The sequence below is a fragment of the Cervus canadensis genome, chromosome 33 (genome assembly GCF_019320065.1).
Source record: "Cervus canadensis isolate Bull #8, Minnesota chromosome 33, ASM1932006v1, whole genome shotgun sequence".
Classification (NCBI taxonomy): domain Eukaryota; kingdom Metazoa; phylum Chordata; class Mammalia; order Artiodactyla; family Cervidae; genus Cervus; species Cervus canadensis.
The window spans coordinates 22,265,679-22,284,441 of record NC_057418.1 but is presented as its reverse complement, the minus strand read 5'-3'; the positions used below and the strand labels follow the sequence as shown (position 1 = coordinate 22,284,441).

General features: G+C 47.9%; 2 protein-coding genes and 1 long non-coding RNA gene across 3 annotated transcripts in view; all 3 read left to right on the top strand.

The window, feature by feature from the left end:
- The window catches only part of LOC122433852 (retinoic acid early transcript 1E-like), a 90,817-nt gene that overhangs the window by 21,098 nt on the left and 50,956 nt on the right, over positions 1 to 18,763 (top strand). The window lies entirely within an intron of this gene.
- LOC122433863 (UL16-binding protein 1-like) lies at positions 6,061 to 11,201 on the top strand. The gene is made up of 3 exons (XM_043456841.1): positions 6,061 to 6,584; positions 10,045 to 10,308; positions 10,704 to 11,201. The coding sequence occupies exons 1-3, from the start codon at positions 6,497 to 6,499 to the stop codon at positions 11,072 to 11,074; spliced, it is 723 nt and encodes a 240-aa protein (XP_043312776.1). The 5' UTR covers positions 6,061 to 6,496; the 3' UTR covers positions 11,075 to 11,201.
- Positions 14,081 to 16,048, top strand: LOC122433876. The gene is made up of 4 exons (XR_006267197.1): positions 14,081 to 14,140; positions 14,464 to 14,644; positions 15,263 to 15,526; positions 15,791 to 16,048. It is a non-coding gene; the product is annotated as an uncharacterized LOC122433876 (long non-coding RNA).

Below are 18,763 nucleotides of genomic sequence, written 5' to 3'. Positions count from 1 at the left end.
ATGGACATGTTTCATCTCCTTGCAGTCCAAGGGAATCTCAAGAGTCCTATCTAGCACTACAATTCAAAAGCATCAGTTCTTTAGCACTCAGCCTTCTTTACGGTCCAACTCTCACATACGTGCATCACTACTGGAAAATCCATAGCTTTGACTGGACAAACCTTTACTGGCAAAGTGATGTCTTTGCATTGCACATCCTACTCAGCATCTTTCTTTTTTCTTCTCAAACCAATTTTATCACTTGACTTTGATGGTCAGTTTTGGTTTCTTATCATGCATGTGTTCACTAGAGGACCATTTTGGTTTCCTTTAAGTACTTTTCCTTTGCTTTCACAACTTGACCAACTGTTTGATGTAAAAGGCCTGGCTTCTGGCCTGTCTTGGCTTTTGACATGTCTTTTTCCAAAGCTTCATTAGTTCTACTCTTGGATTTAAAGTGAAAGGTGTGTGATTCTTCCCCTCACTCAGACATGTAGAGGCCACTGTAAAATTATTTTTTTCTTTTCTTTAGCTTTTCATCCAAGGAGCAAGCACCTTTTCATTTCTTAATTAAAATTAATTTTCATTGAATGGCTGCAGTCACCTTTCACAGTGATTTGGGAGGCCAAGAAAATAAAATCTGCCTCTGTTTCCACTATTTCCCATATTATTGCCATGAAGTGATGGCCCCAGATGCCAAAATCCTAGTTTTTCAAAATTGAGTTTTAAGTCAGCATTTTCACTCCGTTCCTTCACCTTCCGTGAGAGGCTTTTTAGATGCTCTTCACTTTCTGCCATTCGGGTGCTATCATCTGCACATCTGAGGTTGTTGTTATTTCTCCAGGCAATCTTGATTCCAGCTTGGGATTCATCCAGCCCAGCATTTCACACAATGTACTCTGCATAGAATCTGAATAATCAGAATGACAACATACAGCCTTAACTTGCTCCATTTTTGAGCCAGTCCATTGTTCCATGTCTTGTTCTGACTATTGCTTCATGTCCTGCATATAGGCTTCTCAGGAGACAGGTAAGCTGGTCCCGTATTCCCATCTCTTTAAGAATTTTCCACAGTTTGTTGTGATCCACACAGTCAAAGGCTCTTGCATAGTCAATGAAGCAGAAGTAGATGTTTTGTGGAATTGCCTTACCTTTTCTGTGATCCAGCGGGTGTTGCCAATTTGATCTCTGCTTCCTCTGCATTTTTAAATCCAGCTTATACATCTGGGAATTCTTGCTTCACATACCACTGAAGCCTAGCTTGAAGGATTTTGAGCATGACCTTGCTGTGAGATGTGTATACTGCTATGGTAGCTTGAACATGAAAACTGACCATTTCCAGTCCTGTGACCATTGCGGAGTTTTCCAAATATTGAGTGCATATTCAGTGCAGCATTTTAAGAGCATCATCTTTTAGGATTTTAAATCATTCACCTGGAATTCCATCACCTCCACTAGCTTTGTTCTTAGTAATTCTGCCTAAAGCCCACTTGACTTCACACTCCAAAATATCTAGCTCTAAATGAGTGACCACACCACCATGGTTATTGGGGTCATTAAAATCTTTTTTGTATACTTCTTCTGTCTATTTTTGCCACCCCTTTTTCATCTCTTCTGCTTCTGTTAAGTTCTTGCTGTTTCTGTCCTTTATTGTGTCCATCTTTACATGAAATATTCCCATGGTATCTCCAATTTTCTTGAAGAGATCTCTAGTCTTTCCCTTTCTATTGTTTTCCTCTATTTGCATTGATCATCTAGGAAGCCTTTCTTATCTCTCCTTGCTATTCTTGGGCATTCTGCATTCAGATAGATAGATCTTTCCTTTTCTCCTTTTCCTTTCGCATCTCTTCTTTTCTCAGCTATTTGTAAGGCCTCCTCAGACAACCATTTTGCCTTCTTGCATTTCTTTTTCCTGGGGATGGTTTTGGTCAGCACTTTCTGTATGACGTCATGAACCTGCATCCATAGTTCTTCAGGCACTCTGTGTACCAGATATAATGCTTTGAAGCTATTTGTCACTTCCACTGTATAATAGAAGAGATTTGATTCAGGTCATAGCTGAATGGCCTAGTGGTTTTTCCTACTTTCTTCCTACTTTCTTCAATTTAAGTCTGAATTTTACCATAATGAACTCATGATCTGAGCCACAGTCAGCTCCCGGTCTTGCTTTTGCTAACTGTATAGAGGTTCTCCACCTTTGGCTACAAGGAATATTACCTGTCTGACTTCAGTATTGACCACCTGCTGATGTCCATGTGTAGAGTCATCTCTCGTTTTATTGGAAGGGTGTTTTTCCTAGGACTAGCGTGTTCTCTTGGCAAACTCAAATAACCTTTTCCTTCCTTCATTTTATACACCTAAGCCAAACTTGCCTGTTCCTCCAGGAATCTCTTGACTTCCTACTTTTTCATTCCAGTCCCCTATGATCAAAAGGACATCTTTTTTGGTGTTAGTTCTAGAAGGTCATGTAGGTCTTCACAGAAGTGTAAACCTGTGAAAGGTTTGAACATATCCTGAATAGTCAACCTGACAAAAAAGCTGCTGGGATATCCTCACATATTGATATAAATGACAGCCTTTTTAATAAATCAGGATCAAGGGGTACCAGAAATGCAATAACAGGAATTTTCTCACATCGTTTGGAGGAGTAAAATTGAATAATGTCCTGAGATGTCTATTTCACTGTATCTCAACGGTAGATCATTCACTCATCCTACTACACAGTCAACCCAGTGTTAGTTCCAAATGGAAAATGTGGACCAAAAGTCATGTAGATATAGCAAAACCTCAGAGATAGTCCAGCTTGGGTTCCAGACCAGGGCAATAAATTGAATATCATAATAAAGAGAATCAAACAAACTTTCATTTCCCACTTTGTATATGGCTTTGTTGACACTGTCTGAGTCTGTTAAGTGTGCAATAGCTTTATGACTAGATAAATAATATACTGAGTTTAATCAACAATGCTGTGTTTCTAAAATAAAGTTGTTTGAGCATCATCTGTGCTTTCACGAGGTAAAATGTTTTTGCTGGTGGAGGGTCTTGTCTCAGTGCCGATGTCTGCTGCCTGATCAGGGTGGTGGTTGCTGAAGGTTAGGGTGGGCAGGGCAATTTCTGAAAAGAGGACAACAATGAGGTTTTCCACATCCTATGACTCTTCTTTTCACAGATTTATCCGTAGCATGCAGTACTCTTTACCAGTGTTGGCATCCATGAAAATAACATGGATCTCATTGTACTTCTCCATCAGATTCTTGGATGCTTTGTCAATCAGCAGTAATATCTTGAAAGGAATCTTTCTTTCTGAGCAGTAGATCTCCATCGTGGACTTGAAATATTTGGCCACCAATGTTGTAAACAGATAGGCTGTCATCCAGGCCTCATTGTTTCATTTACAGAGCACAGGCAGAACAGATTCAGCCTAACTCTAAAGGGTCTTAGAATTTTCTAAGTGATAAATGACCATCGACTTCCAGTAATCTGCTGCAAACAGTCCTTGTCAAGAGAATCAGCCTGTTCTTGGAATCTTTGAAGCCAGGCATTGACTACTCCTCTCCAGGTATCAAAGTCCTGGTGGGCATCTTCTTCCAATAGGTGGCCCTTTTGTCTGCACTGCAAATGTCTAACTTAGTAGGTCACCTTCATAGATTATCTCAGCTATATCTCTTGGATAACTTGCGGCAGCTTCTCTGTCAGGTCTTGTACTACACTCTGCACTTTATTTTATGGAGATAGCTTCTTTCCATAAGCTTCATGAACCACGCCCCTGCTATCTTCAAATTTTTGTTCTGCAGCTTTTTTACCTCTCTTAGCCTTCATAGAAATTAAGAGAGTTAGGGCTTTGATCTCAGAAAATATTGTTGCTGGTTGGATCTTCTATCCAGACCCACAAAACTTTCTTCATATCAGCAATAAGGATGTTTTGCATTCTCAGAAACAGACTCCCATATTTAAAGAGTGAACTTTCAGTTGCTGGGGGAAGGAGGCAGAAAGGGATAGTTAGGGAGTTTGGGAAGGTCATGTACACACTGCTCTACTTAAAATGGATAACCATCAAGGACCTATGTATGGCATATGGTGTGTCTGTGTGTGCACACTCTGTGTGTCCAACTCTTTCTGTCCTCATGGAGTGTACCCTGCCAGCTCCTCTGTCCATGGAATTTTCCAGCAAGAATACTGGAGTGGGTTGGCCTTTCCTTCTCCAGGGATTTTCCCAGCACAGAGATCAAACCCACAACTCTGCTCAGTGTTATCGTGGCTGCCTGTCAGGAGCGGAGTCTGGGGAGAATGGATACATGTATGTACACGGCTGAGTCCCTTAGCTGTTCACCTGAAACTATCCCAACACTGTTTGTTAATCAGCTACACCCAATAAAGCATAAAGTCTTTTAAAACTAGACTGTCTTTTAGTTGAGTATTTGGAGCAAATTCTGGGGAAAAGATGAAAGAGAGATGAAAAACCCAACTGCCACTTTTGAAGAGCCCAGAGCAAAAGCAGCATGCCTCACATGCCCCCAGCACACAACAACATTTAAGGGATCAGCAGGTCACCTAAGCCACCCCTCTGTCTGACCCCTGGGCACACCCCTCCCCTCACCCCATAGAAGGAACCAGCTCGCCCCACCACCTCGGGGAGCGAGCAAGGAAGGAACCTGTCATTTGTTCTCGCTCCCCTCTGCTGCAGCAAGAGCCCCAATAAAGCCTTGCCTCAATTTCTTTTGATTAAGAAATTTGATTTATTTCTATCGTCTTTCCTCTGATTGATTTCTATTGATTAAGGAGTCCAAGAGCCTGGTGTGTAACAATTTGGGGACAAGAGACACATGGGGGCTGGGAGGAGGACTGGACACAGGCTTGGGTGGGGCAGCAACTTGGTGGGTTCAGGTGATGGATGTGTCAGGGGAAGACTCTCACGCATAGGCCTGGGGGACAGGGGCCTGGGTTTAATCTCTGGAAGAGGCAACATGGGGAGCACGTAGCCCCAGTGGAGGAGGCTGGTGAAGAGGCAAGTGACTAGGAGAGCAGGAGAAAGACAGAAGGACAGCGTTAGAGTCCTGGTCAGGACAGCCAGGTGGGGGACGACGGGCCTCTCTGGACAGGCCTAGCCACCCCAACCTGTGCGGCTCCTGCCACCTGGACACAGAATAGACCCCAGATGGGAGTGGAATCAACAGGAGGTGATTTTAATGAGTGTTGACAAGGAGCATACTTCCAAGAACATGAAACTCCACCTGATTGCTCTTGTTACTTCCCTAAAACTCTGCTGGCATCCATTTCCACATCTATCAATAGGGAAGCCAGCCTCACTCAGTGACAAGACATGAAATGGAGCATGCCCGTGCTGAGGGGTCAGCACGACCGTCCGAGGTCAGGGCTCAGTCACCCCTGAAGCTAGCAAAGGCCAAGAGCCCCATGATAACAGAGAGATGGGGCACTCTGTCACAGACGTTGACCTCTCAATGTTATTGGTAGACCCACTTCCCAAGAATTAGGAGGTCTTGTCAGTCCCAACGAGTGATGGATGATCTCACTCTTCATCAGCGGATAGCCCTGAGATTTGAACGTGAGATGCTCAATGCTGCTTGGACACTGCCTAAAAGTAAAGTATGAGGGGGAAGAAAATGGATCACACAGGCTACCAGTGTAGATCCCCTGGAGGAGAGCATTGCAGTCCACTCCACTATTCTTGCCTAGAGAATCCCCGTGGACAGAGGAGCCTGGCGGGCTAAAGTCCATGGGGCACTAGGACTCAGACAGCTGAAGCAACTTAGCTTGCAGAAACGCATCCGATTAGAACAAGCAGCCGGAAGAGACCGCCAGGGGGCGCCCGGGGGCAGCACAGGCTCCCTGTCTCCACGGGAACCTGGAAAATCGGGTTCTGGCCTCAGTCCTCAAACTTCTTCTAATGAGCAATTACCTCGGCTCACAAAAGGTCTAGGACTACTCTGGGACAGAAACTACTAGAAAGTATATTGCTGATGACACGGCAGTTAAGGGCTGTCTCCAGGCCCTTTCAAGAGACCCGCAGAGTTCTCCGGTGGGGGTGGCGTGTTTGGGGCGGGGGGTGAAGGGGAATCGAGTCTTTTAAGAAAAGCAGGGCTTCCCTCGAAGCTCAGTCAGTAAAGCCTCTGCCTGCAATCCCAGGGTCCGGCCTCGATCCCAGGGTCAGGAAGACCCCAAGGAGGAGGGCATGGCGACCCACTGAAGGACTCTTGCCTGGAGAATCCCCACGGACAGAGGAGACGGGTCCAGACCTCCGGGTCGCAAGAGTCAGACACGACTGAGCGACCACAGGAAGACTGCAGGCGGGAATGGGCAGGAGGGCTGAGGGGCCGGAAGGACTCGGGGGAGAAAAAAAACGCTGAGGGACAGGAGGAGCAAGGAGTGCGTCAGGAGGGGGCGCTACTGCCGGCGTCAGTGACCCGGGGAGGAGGCCCGGGCGAAGAGTGGACTGAAATGCGGGGCGAGCTATACACAGCTTCTCGCGAAGTCGGATCCAACCAGTTTCCAGGTGGGGATGGACTGGACGGCTGGACCCGGAGCGCCTCTTGGTTTCCCGGCTCTGGTTCTGCTCCTGCCTCTCATGTTCTGCCCGGCGGGAGGCGATGAGCTCGGGGATTAACCTGCGGGGAGCGGACACGGGGCCTTAAGACCCGAGAGGGATGGGGGTGTCCGAGGCGGTTCAGGAAACGCCGCGGCCGGACCGCCTCCTGCTTTTAAAGCTCCGCGCGCTCCTTTCCCGCTGGGCTCCTGCTCCCCGCCCCCACTCGCGGCTGGTGCCGTCCCCCGGCAGGGAAGAGACAAGATCTGGGTGAAAAAGGAATCCCAAGAGGAAAGGAGGGGAGGCTGGAAGACGCGAGAGCCAGGGCGGCGTCACGAAATGCTGCTGCAGCCTCTCGACCCCCACGTGGAGAATTCGGAGCCACTGAAGCGGGTGCAGGAAAGGTGGCGGCCGCTTCCGAGGGACCGAACCCACGGGGTTCAGAAGGCCGGGAGGAGTCTGACCAGTTGCGTTGGCCGCAGGGGAGGTGGGGGCAGAGATGGACAAGGGTCTATGGAGTCCGACACCTGGGCGGGGGACGGGGGGTCAGTGCAGGAGGGAGGGGCGGGGAGATGGGTGGAGTCTGGCCTAGGAAGCCTCCTTAGAGTCCTGCTTGGTTACAACACTATTTTTTCATATCCCTCCCCGTCCCAAGAACTTCAGGGCCTCCAACAACTTCCCATCTGTGAAGGGATCCTAAGACTGCCCTCTGTCAACTGGCACCCTATCCTCTTGCCTGAGAATTCACCCCAGCAGAAGCCTCCCAGCCTGGCCCCCAGGACATAAAGCAGGAGAGTTGGGAGAAGAGTTTCCCAAAGTGTGAGACACAGGGCACCTTCTACCCTTCGGTCTGACATTCATCTTCTCTGAGACTATGGAGACAGTGGCCTATAATAGCTATTATTTAAGACAGGAGTTGGAGAACCTTTTCTTCAAAAGACAGTAAATCTGTTGGTGTAGACAGGTTCTTTGGTGTCTGTGTGCATTATACATCTCCACATTTGTGGTACAAGAGTAGGCAAAGACGACATGAAAAAACCAAAAGAACCATGTGACTGCCCTGGGTCACAAAACAGTAACAGATGACTCATCCCCCACAGACTAGTGCAAGGGATGCCTTAGCTGCCTGTTGGGGAAACAAACACTTGCTCTGTCCTACCTTGTAGGTTCCGGGTGGTGTGAATGTGAAAGCGGTGTGCGTCCAGCAGATATGGGCTAATATCCCCTGACAGCCTCTGCTCTAGAGTGGCTTCCTTGGTCCATGGAGATACAGGAGACACTGCATGAAACCACAGGCATGAGCAGAGAGTAGTGTGTGCACGCTAAGTCGCTTCAGTCATGCCCAACTCTTTATGATCCTGTGGACTATAGCCCACCAGGATTCTCTGTCCAAGAGATTCTCCAGGCAAGAGCACTGGAGTGGGTTGCCATGCCCTCCTCCATGGGATCTTCTCTCACCCAGGCATAGATCCCACCTCTACTCCAGGTCCGAAATTGCAAACAGATTCCTTACCGCTGAGCCACCAGGGCAGGCCCTGGAAAATATTAGTCCTAAACAATTCTGATGTCAGGGCTAGGCCACCTGCTGCTCTCTCTTTTTTTGCTGCCTCTGGCCCTTCTTATGCCAAACCACAATATCACTTCAATCCTATGATGGTTGGTCTATCTGAACTAATGATTAGGGATTGATGAACCCAGATCATGATGGACAATGATGGACATTTAATGACCAGAGGCCTCATCTCTACCAGCACCCAGGACCATACTAGGAGCCACATTTATATGGTGTAGTATTCCCCACTGCACATCGCTTGGCCTTGCTTCAGGACATAAAGGGTCTGTGTTGTGACCCTCCAAGTAAAATGCCATATTCGGCACATAGCGCCTTTCTGACCACAGATACCTCTGACGTCACAGGTTCTGCTGGGTCATCTGCCCAAGAAGCAGGTCATCGTTCACCAATTGTCTGTGACTGCTTTTGTGCTAGGACAGCAGTTGTAACAGAAAACTATGGTCTTCAGAGCCTGAATTATGCCATATGTACAATTATAGAAATCAATGGCCACACTGGGAATTAAATGGAGATAGGATAGGGATGATACTCCTGCAGCCCTGGAGAGGTTGTAGGTTGGTACTCCTCTCTGTCATTTTCTCCAGGATATGACATTGTTTACACATATTATTGGGGGATAAAGGTCAGTGTCAGAAGTGTGAACTTGGAAATCACTTCTATGTTAGCCCTCATGGTAATTTACTAACTGTGAAGATTTTTCATTCATATGAAATGCAGTGGATGTGAAATGAGCACTATGAGGATCGGTGGATGGGTGACACTCCTGTGGGCAGCACGTGGGACAGATGTGTATTCCTAACCACAGACCTCAGGCACCACAGTAATCACAGGCGGCCATGATGATGTTTCAGATTGCTGGACACGATGTCAGCCCCACTCGAGGTCCTTATGAACGTGGGGGTGGCTTCTCTGCCAGGTATACACTTACCCCAGTCACTGACCATGTGGCTTCCAAAGGCCAGAAGGACTTGTGCACTCGCTGTGGTGATAAGAGGGCCCTCCTTCCTGGTGCCTGGCATCTCTGTCTCTAGTAATGGATTCTGAATATAAGACCTGACTCAGTGCTGGATAGTGCACAAATGATCTAGACATTTTGTTGGGATGTTTGCATTCAGCTTCCTGAACATCCAGCCTTGTGTTTGTTTCTGGTTTTTGCTTTTTTTTTTTAATTTTTCCTTTCCATCGTGTAGTTTTAAACAGTACTCGCTGCTCATCCGTTTGCCTCTAGGGTCACCCTGTGCTATGAGCCAGCATCGCACTCTCTGCAGTCAGGCCTGGCTACACTGGGACTCTCTAGTCACTTTGACCACTGCATCTACTGTGTTTCTGAAATAGAGCACTCCCCCTGGCATCAGCTCTTTCCACCTTGTCCATCCTTACTCCTGTTGGAAGCCCACAGGTACACCATCTGCTACCACCATCAGTGACCTTCAGCAAGAGTCATCCTGGAGCTATTGGAGATGCTTCTCATCCACTCTTTCCTCTCGGGCTCCATAGAACCTGGTGGACCGCACACCTTCCTGCCCTTTCATACCATGTCCACCCTGGCAGATTCACTTCTCTGAGCCTTTAATCCCCTCCTCTACCACCTGCCTCAGAAGTTCTGGATTTTCTCTTTCAAGCCAGGTGGGCCAGGCCTTTCTCCAGGCTTCCAAGACTCTTCCTAGTTGTAGGTCAGCAGCATCTCCCTGGCCTTGCTAAGTCCTGTCACCCCTAATTGTGAATTCTCCTTTCTGCAGCTTGGGGTTCTGTGTTGGCCTTAGGAGCAGAGTAGAGATAATGCTATGTGGTTTCTCTGCTTGCTCAGCCTGTAGGTGGTGTTGGCGGGCAGGGGGGCCTTCCTGCTCTGCCCACCCAGCCCTGCAGCTGTACTCTGCTCTCATATAAGTGGGGGAGGAGGTAAGGGGTGTTCTTCTCCCAACCCTGCCCTCACCTGTGTTTTCCTTCACAGACGCTCACTCTCTTTGCTACAACTTCACCATTGATCCTCAGCCCAGACCTGGAGAGCCGTGGTGTGTGGTTCAAGGCCAGGTAGATGAGAATGTTTTTCTCTCGTATGACTGTGGTGGTGCCAAGATCCAATCCACAAGTCCATTGGGAGAAGAGGTGAAAGCTACGCACACTTGGGAAATACAGACAGAAACACTGAGAGACATTGGGGACTTTCTCAAGGGGCAATTGTCTGACGTCATACTGGAGAAACACACAGCCAGAGGTGAGTTCAATTCAGTTCAGGTCAGTCGCTCAGTCGTGTCCCACTCTTAGCAACCCCATGGACTGCAGCATGGCAGGGTTCCCTGTTCTTCACCAACTCCCAGAAGTTGTTCAAACTCATGTCCATCAAGTCAAACTCATGTCCATTGAGTCCAGGGGTGAGTTAGGATGTCCACATACTGAAGGAGCAGACTGGGGGCTTAGCTGCATCCATTGTTTATGGGTGAAAAATTCAGTTGGATATTGGTCCTGCCCTAGTAGTCCAGTGGAAGAAGTGGGCCTTGGAGGAAACAACAGGGCCAGATTAGGCGGGTCCAGGGGAGGTGGACCAAGGTGAGGCAAGGAATTTGTCAAGTCCAGAGGCTGAGCTGTTGTTTCTTTTCCTCGGTGGGTCAGGCCCTCTGACCCTGCAGGCCAGGATGACATGCCAGTGTGGAGAGAATGGACACATCAATGGATCCTGGCAGTTTGGTTTGAATGGCCAAATGTGTCTCCTCTTTGATTCAGAGAATGGACGCTGGAGCGTGGGTCATTCTGGATGGAGTCATATGAAAGAGAAGTGGGAAAATGACAGAGCTGTTACCGACTTCTTGCAAAGGGTCTCCATGGGAGACTGTCGGGCCTGGTGTAAGAATTTCATGGTGCGCTGGGAGGAAATGCTGAAGAGCACAGGTGAGACGAGTATAAGGACGTGGCAGTCCACGCAAGGTGATGTGGACCAAACCTCTGTGTGTGTCTGTGTGTCTGTGTGTATGTGTGTGTTTTAGCAAAGTGATCCATCTAAAGTGAGCTGTTCCTGAAACATGGATGGCCCTAGAGAGTCTCATATTGAGTGATGTAAGTCAGAAAGAGAAGGAGAAATATCATATGACATGCCTTATATGTGGAATCTAAAAAGAAATAGTACAAAGGAACTTACAAAACAGAAAGAAACTCACAGACTTAGAAAACAAGCTATGGTTCCCCGGGCGAAGGCATAGTTAGGGACTTTGGGAAGGTCATGTACACAGTGCTATATGTAAAATGGATAACCAACCAGCTCCCACAATATAGCACATGGAACTCTACTCAATGTTATGTGCTAGCCTGGATGGGAGAGGGGTTTAGGGGAGAAGGGGCACATGTATATCTATGGCTGAATCCCTTCACGGTTCACCTGAAACTATCATGACATTGTTAATGGCTGTACCCCAATACACAATGTTTTTGGTGTTAATAAACATAAAATAAGAGAATGTAAAAAATAAATTAATAAAGTGAGTTGTCCTGGGAGAACAATGGCCCCGGATGCTCTGTCATCTCCTTCCTCTTCCACCTCCTGACGTTGGTCCTCAAAGCACAGGCCTTTGTACTACTGAACATGGATTTTTGCCGATCCCAAACCTGTAGACATCTTTTTGATTTCTGGGATTTATTTCTCACTGTACACTCTTTCCTGAATCTTCTTCTCAATATTACCAATCCTCCTTCTGGAAATCTGTCAACACCACCTCTGCTATCAGCTCCTGAGGACTCCATCCTCATGTCACCGTCTCTATGTCCCAGCAGGACTGACTGACTGTGTTGGAAACCTCGCTCCCCCATCAGCTGTCAGAGCCCCTGAGGACGGGGCTCCTCCATTCCCCCATCTCGCCTGGGGATCTATCACTGGGGCCTCCATGTGATGGGTGTAAACTGTCTGCACAGTAGGGGTTCCTGGGTCAGGGGGGCGAGGAGGCATCTGCTGAGTTTGGGCTCTGGACAAGGGCATCACTCTTACTCTCCTTGCAGCATCACCGACCACAGTCCCACCTACAGTGCAGCCCAGGAGGTGCCAGGGCCTGGGATTAATCTGTGATGCAGGAAGGAAGTGTTGTAGAAAGGGGGACCCCTTCCAGGGCCCGAAACTGGGCTCTTGTCTAACACTCAGTAAAGGATTGTCCGAGGAGACACATGTGCTGACAGAGCAAGAGATTTTTTGGGGAAGGGCACTTGGGTGGAGAGCAGGAGGGTAAGGGAACCCAGGAGAACTGCTCTGCCACATGGCTCACAGTCTCGGGTTTTATGGTGATGGGATTAGTTTCCAGGTGGTCTTTGGCCAATCATTCTAATTCACAGTCTTTCCTGCTGGTGCATGCATCGCTCAGCCAAGATGGATGCTAGCGAGAGGGATTCTGGGTAGTGGACGGACACACGGTGTCTCCTTTTGACCTTTCCCGAGCTCTTCTGGTTGGTGGTGGCTTATTAGTTCCGTATTCCTTATCAGGATCTCCTGTCAAAAAACAACTCATGCAAATGGTTACTATGGTGCCTGGCCAGGGTGGGCGGTTTCAATCAATGTGCTTCCCCTAACAGAAGGAGGAGGTGACAAGAAGCTGCTGGGCCTGGGATGGGGGTGGGAGTGAAGGACAGAGGAGCCCCTTAGTGAGGACAGGGCTGGAGGGGGGACTGGGGAGGGGCAGCTGCAGGAATGTGACAGGATTTCCTCAGTCTCCTGGGTCAAGGCCTCTTTCTTTTCTGCAGGAGACAGTGTTTCCAGAATGCCCCTTACAGGGGCTCTGCTGGCTACGACTCAGCCTTTTTGGCCGCCTTTGTTTTCCTTCTGTTTACTTTATAGCCGAGAAGTCAGAGCCAGGAGTTCTGAGCCTGCCTTCCTGTGATGATGACGCAGTAGCTGCATTGTCTCATGTGTCCTGGTAAGTCTGGTGAACAGACTCCTCAGTCTCCTTTTTTCCACCAATCTATTCTGCCTCTTTCTCTTGGTGCTAAGTGATGGAATCCCTGCAATGAAATGTTCAGCTACTTGAACAAGAGACCTCCACACATAGGACACTTTCTGTCTTCATCTAGTTTGTGAAGAATCAGACTCTCCTCCGTGTGGCAATCTCGTTGTTGAAAATGATGATAATGCGAGAAAAATATCTTCTTCTATTACAGGACTCAGGGATTCTTTCTGTGTTCAGAGAAACAACTTCAGAATATTTTCAACAGAAGGAAATATTATGTGAGTGTCTCTTTTAGTCATTTTATTTCCTAATACTAATACTTGTGTCAGTATCTTGCTATTGCAAAAAACATAAATTCTTCAGCTTTCTTTTCCTTCAAGGAGGGAACTCGGGACATTTCACCTTTTTCCCACCTATTGGGATTAAATAGATTTGATGATTCTGCTACATTTATTGTGGAAGCAGTGAATAAAAAGAACACTCTTAAAGTAACCTGTAGCCTAGCTGTCAAGTTGGCAGCGTGCCAAGAAGCTGTAAGATATAGTTCGGGCCAAGGCAGAAAAGGAAAGACAACCTCAACAGAAGTAGGTTACCTTTATTCAGGCAAGGAGGGGCAACAGTCGGCCAAAGACCAGGCTGAGCGCCAAGAGGGATCAGGGAGGCTCCATGTTTATAGGGAGGTTTGTGGAAGCGATAAGGGAAACGTTAATCAGGCGGGATATTTTGAGTATTCTTTAGTTGAGATTGCATTTGTAGTTGGGCAGGGGGTGATAAGTTTTCTGGGCAGGTGTAGGGGGTGGAAGATTTCTGGGCAGGGGGTGATAAGTCCCAGATAGATGCAACCAGCCTGGAGCATCAGGGGGGAACTAAAGTTCTGTTTTGTTTTCTCCAAAGTTAGATGATTCAGCAAGGGCCTTTGAGACTGTTGTTTTCTTTTCTAGGGCCAAAAGACTCCTTCAAAAGCTATTTTAGTTACTATCAGGCCTCTCTGGAGCCTTGGCTCCAACACAACTCTTGTACACACGCCTTCCATTGTAGACCACGTGTGGTCGCCTGCGGCCAGTCGGATTAACACTGGGGTGCATTGGGTGAGAGTGGATCTTGATCACTGAAGACAAAGTCCGCCAGGTTAGGATGGAGAAGGAAGTAGGGAGAAAAATGCAGGATGACTGAGCAGAAGATGGAAAAAGAAGCAAAAGATGCAGCTGGGAGGCAGAGGTGGGGTCGGGGGAGGCTTTGTCGGAAGGAGGGGAGAAGCCAACATGACCCTGAGCATTTTGTTCACAAAAGTTAGGGGATCTTTGAGGGTGGGGTATTTAAAGTGAATTTTGCTTTTTAATGTCACCGCTGTTTTTCTGTGGTGGTTGTTGCTGTTTTTAATGAGGAATTACATTTGAATACTTGCAAGATACTTCCTCGGTATAATTGTCCTTTGCATTGTTTTTCAACAGGGCTTCCTCAGTCTCTGACTGAAGACTTTGGGCGGTGGGTGGAGACAGAGGTGCAGACACACTCCAGGCTACGATTTGCCCCTTACTCTTCTAAAACTGCTGGGAGGAATGTCTCTAGCTCACACCGCAGGCCGTCTTTTGCTGATACTGCAGCTGATAGAACCCAGGAAGACTCTGGGCAGTGAGTGTCCTGGGATCTGGGGCGCTGGCAGGGGGAGTGGAGCAGGGGAGGAGGGGAAAGGAAGGGGCTCCACCCTGGTGGGGGCCTGTCTTCCAGCTCTGAGGATGGTCAGGTGTGGTTTAGCTAGACGGGCTGCCCAGGAGGTGACACCCAGTGTGCAGGGACTCCAGCCCAAGACAGGGTGCCTGGGCCTGTGCTCCGGTAGTAGCTTGCCCTCTCCTGCCAACCCCACCTCCTTCTGCAGTAAAAACCTTCCTGATGATTCGGGGCCCCTCCTGAATGTAGCCTGTGTTCTGTGGTCTTTTTTTCCCCACTCATGTTGAAAGTCCTGTTTGTTCAGATGGATTTTTAAGCCACTAGAAGGCAGACATTGTCTTCTGTTTTTGCTGCCTCAGAAGTTGGTACATGATGGTAAAAATATGTCACATAAATCTTCCTGCTAACAGTATTAGATCCAAAGGATCCACAGTGGCATCCAAGAGATTAAAGCTCAGACAGTTGAAGGTGAGGCAGGACTGAGGATGCAGCAGAGGAGGGGGTCTGGGATAGAGACCTCTCCCTCAGCAACCAGGCCCTGGAGGGGAATCTGCCAGACACAACTGTGGTTTTCTCTCACAGATGCCCACTCTCTGTGCCTTAACCTCACTGTCAAATGTCAGTCCAGACCTGGCCAGCCCTGGTGTCAAATTCAGGGCTCTGTGGACACAAAGCCTTTCCTCCAGTATGACAGTGACAGCAATAAGGTCAGACCTTTGGGTTTCCTGGGGGAGGAGGTAAACAACACAAAAGCGTGGACTGAATTGAGCCAAACGGTGGGAGAAGCAGGAAGAGAGCTCAGGATGGTCCTGCCTGTCATCAAACTGGACAAAAAGGAGATGAGGGGTAAGTATGGGAGGGGTGGGGAGCTGGAGACAGCAAGAGAGGGGTAGGGGCGGAGTGCATGCAGGGAGGTCCTTCCCGTGAAAAGACTGAACACGGTCCAGCCTTAGAGACCTGGTGGACCTGATGGGTAAGAAGGGAGGTCATGGTCAGAAGATCACGGGCCCCTAGATGTGCAGACACACATGAGTAACTGGGGAGGATGGACTGTGGAGAGTCCAGAAAGATTCACTGTGTGTGGGGGGCGTATGTCCTCCCTCCCTGCAGGTCAGGCTGTGGTGTCAGAGTGAAGCCGAGCAATGCTCTGGTGGGTCCTTGCTCTTCAGCCTCAATGGACAGACTGCCCTCCTCCTTGACACCATGAGCATAACCTGGACAGTCCTCGATCCTGGAGCCACAGCCCTCAAGGAGGAGTGGGAGAACAACCAGGAACTGGCAGAGTACTTCAGGAAGATCTCAACGGGGACTGCAGTTATTGGCTTAGGGAATTCCTGGAACACTGGGAGAACATGCTGCTCCCATAGCCCACAGGTAACTGAGTGGGGTGTGGGAGAGGTGGTAGCTTTCTTCAAAGCTCTAATGCCTTCATGTGTGGATATGAGCACATATGTTTGTGCAACTGAAAATATGATGGATGGATGGAGTGACTGGTCTCTTGGTGGACTTCCTGTCTGGAGAGTCAGTGATGGGTATAGCATAGAACTTGCCAGCATCCTCCTTTCCCAGCCCACCTCCCTCAGCACAGGAGCCCCCTTCCTCATTAACCAATGACCCAGACCCCCGGCACTCTGGATGGTCCCCAAGTCTATATACGCATTATGTTTCCAGGCCTTCTCTCCCCTCTGTTGTACTGATCCTTTAACCAACTCTAATGTCACTTAATGAAGCCCTTATCCCTTCCCAGACAGAATTAAGTATCCCCAATTGTGTCCTCCTCAAACAGGACTCCTCACAGTAAACATGTCCACCTGAAAGATAATCAGATAGATATTTGCTGTCTCAGTGACTCAGACGGTAAAGAATCTGCCTACAAGTCAGGAGACCCGGATTTGATCCCTGAGTTGGGAAGATCCCCTGGAGTAGGAAATGGCAACCCACTCCAGTTTTCTTGCCTGGAGAATCCCATGGACAGAGGAGCCTGGTGGGCTACAGTCCTTGAGCTTGCAAAGAGTCGGACATGACTGAGTGACTAACACAACTCAGGAGAAATATTAGCTTCACGAACAGAGCACAAGCCCATTCATCTTTTCACACCCGGACCTGAACAGTGGCTTCTCATGAGTCAGTAACTAAATGGGGAACGTGTGCTGTCTAAGGACAGCAGGTGCTGAGGAAGGTGTATCCTTAGATTTGACAAGGCTTTTGCTTTTTCATTTTAGAACCACTAATAATGGCCCCAGATATCAGCCAGTCTGCATCCATCCTATTGATCATCACCCAGTTAGTTCTAATTGCTTCATCATCATGAATCTTATGAAGAAATCAGGGACCACAGCAGGTGAGAAGCTGGCTGGCCTCTGGCTCCTAGGCAGGTTTGTTCTGGTTAGGACTTGGGAGAGGTGAGCCTCGGGTCTCACCAAGGCCCTGTCCACTTTACCCATCTTTACCTAGATGATGTTCTGTTTTGGTCTTGGGCCCCCACACTTCCCTGTAGGGTTGGGAGCACTCTGTTGTTGAGGTAGAAGAGGCTGGTGTGGGCAGCAGGACAGTGCAGTGGGAGTGGGGATGAAGACAAGTGTCTTCTCCTTTGAGGGCCCCGGGTACAAGATGTAGACGTGGTGGGGCGGGGTGTTGTCCTGAGATCTTACTCAGGCTTTCCCAGCCCTTTGATGAAAAAAACCTTTTCTTATCTGATGATAGCATTATCTAGCTCAACATTTTCCCCAATGTTCTAACAGCTATTCCATCATCCGGATGTTTCTCCCTGGACTATGGGAAGGTACTATGTTAAACCAACCATGGGTGGCAAAAGCTGACCCTTGGTGACAGTCTGGCTGTTGATCTAATACACGACCTTCTGCTCAGAGTGGGTTTAACAAGACGCTAGAGAAGCTCATGCTTAAGAATTCCTTCACTGTCCATGACTGTTGATGGGCCCTTAAGATGTATTGCTTGGTCATTCTGAGGATTTGCGAAAGTCAAATATTTGCTCACAATCAGTTAAGACTTCCAGTTCTATTCTTTCCATCAGACTTCCCTTCACGTAGGGTGGAATTGGGGCAGGGGGCGGGGGTTGGCATTTTTAAAATTCTCTTAAGAACATAATGCATTAGGGATATACTTATGTGATTTAATGAGACATAATTTATGTGTTCACACTCACTTTCATGTATAGTTAAGTTACCGCATGCTTTTATGGGCTGAATGTGTTCTTCTTAATTCATGTGATAAAATCCTCACCTCCAGGAAGCCTGGTTGAAACCACTCAGTCGGTGGTGTCTGGTTACAGTCTGTGTTGTGATACAATCGGAAGTATATGTTTGGTCGGATCCCGACTCCTGGAGCAGACTTTCTAAAATCCACATTGTGGTGTCATATTTGGTGTTCTGAGTATAGAAAAGTAGCTTTTCTTTAGAGACGTAGCAGACTAATACATATGCAGAAACCACAGTCAAGTGCTAACTGCCTAGATGTCATGACACAAAAGTATGAGTTGAGGCTCCCAGGCTCCAGAGCACAGCCTCAGTATTCGTGGCCCATGAGCTTAGTTGTTTTGCAGCATGTGGGATCTTCCCGGACAGGGATTGAACCTATGTCTCCTGCACTGGCAGGCAGATTCATCACCAAGGAGCCACCAGGGAAGCCCCTAGCTGAATTATTAAAAAGACATTCTAAGCTTGATTCTAAATCTTATCTCAGTGATTTATGGATGAAGATTAGATGTTCCATGACTTGCAACCAGGAAATTATGCATACTGGAAAAGATATTAGTTAAAGGACTATCCACCACCTAGATGGACCCTTATCAGGTGCTCTAAAGTAGCTCACGCACAACAAAACTGAAGAGAATTAACTCTTGGATTAATATTTCCCGTTTAGAAAGTGAGACTGCACTGAACTGGCTAACAGAGAACCCCTAAGCCTCAGAAACACCTAAAACCTCAGAAACACCTAAAACCTCAGAAACACCTAAAACCTCAGAAACACCTAAACCTCAGAAACACCTAAAACCTCAGAAACACCTAAAACCTCAGAAACACCTAAACCTCAGAAACACCTAAAACCTCAGAAACACCTAAA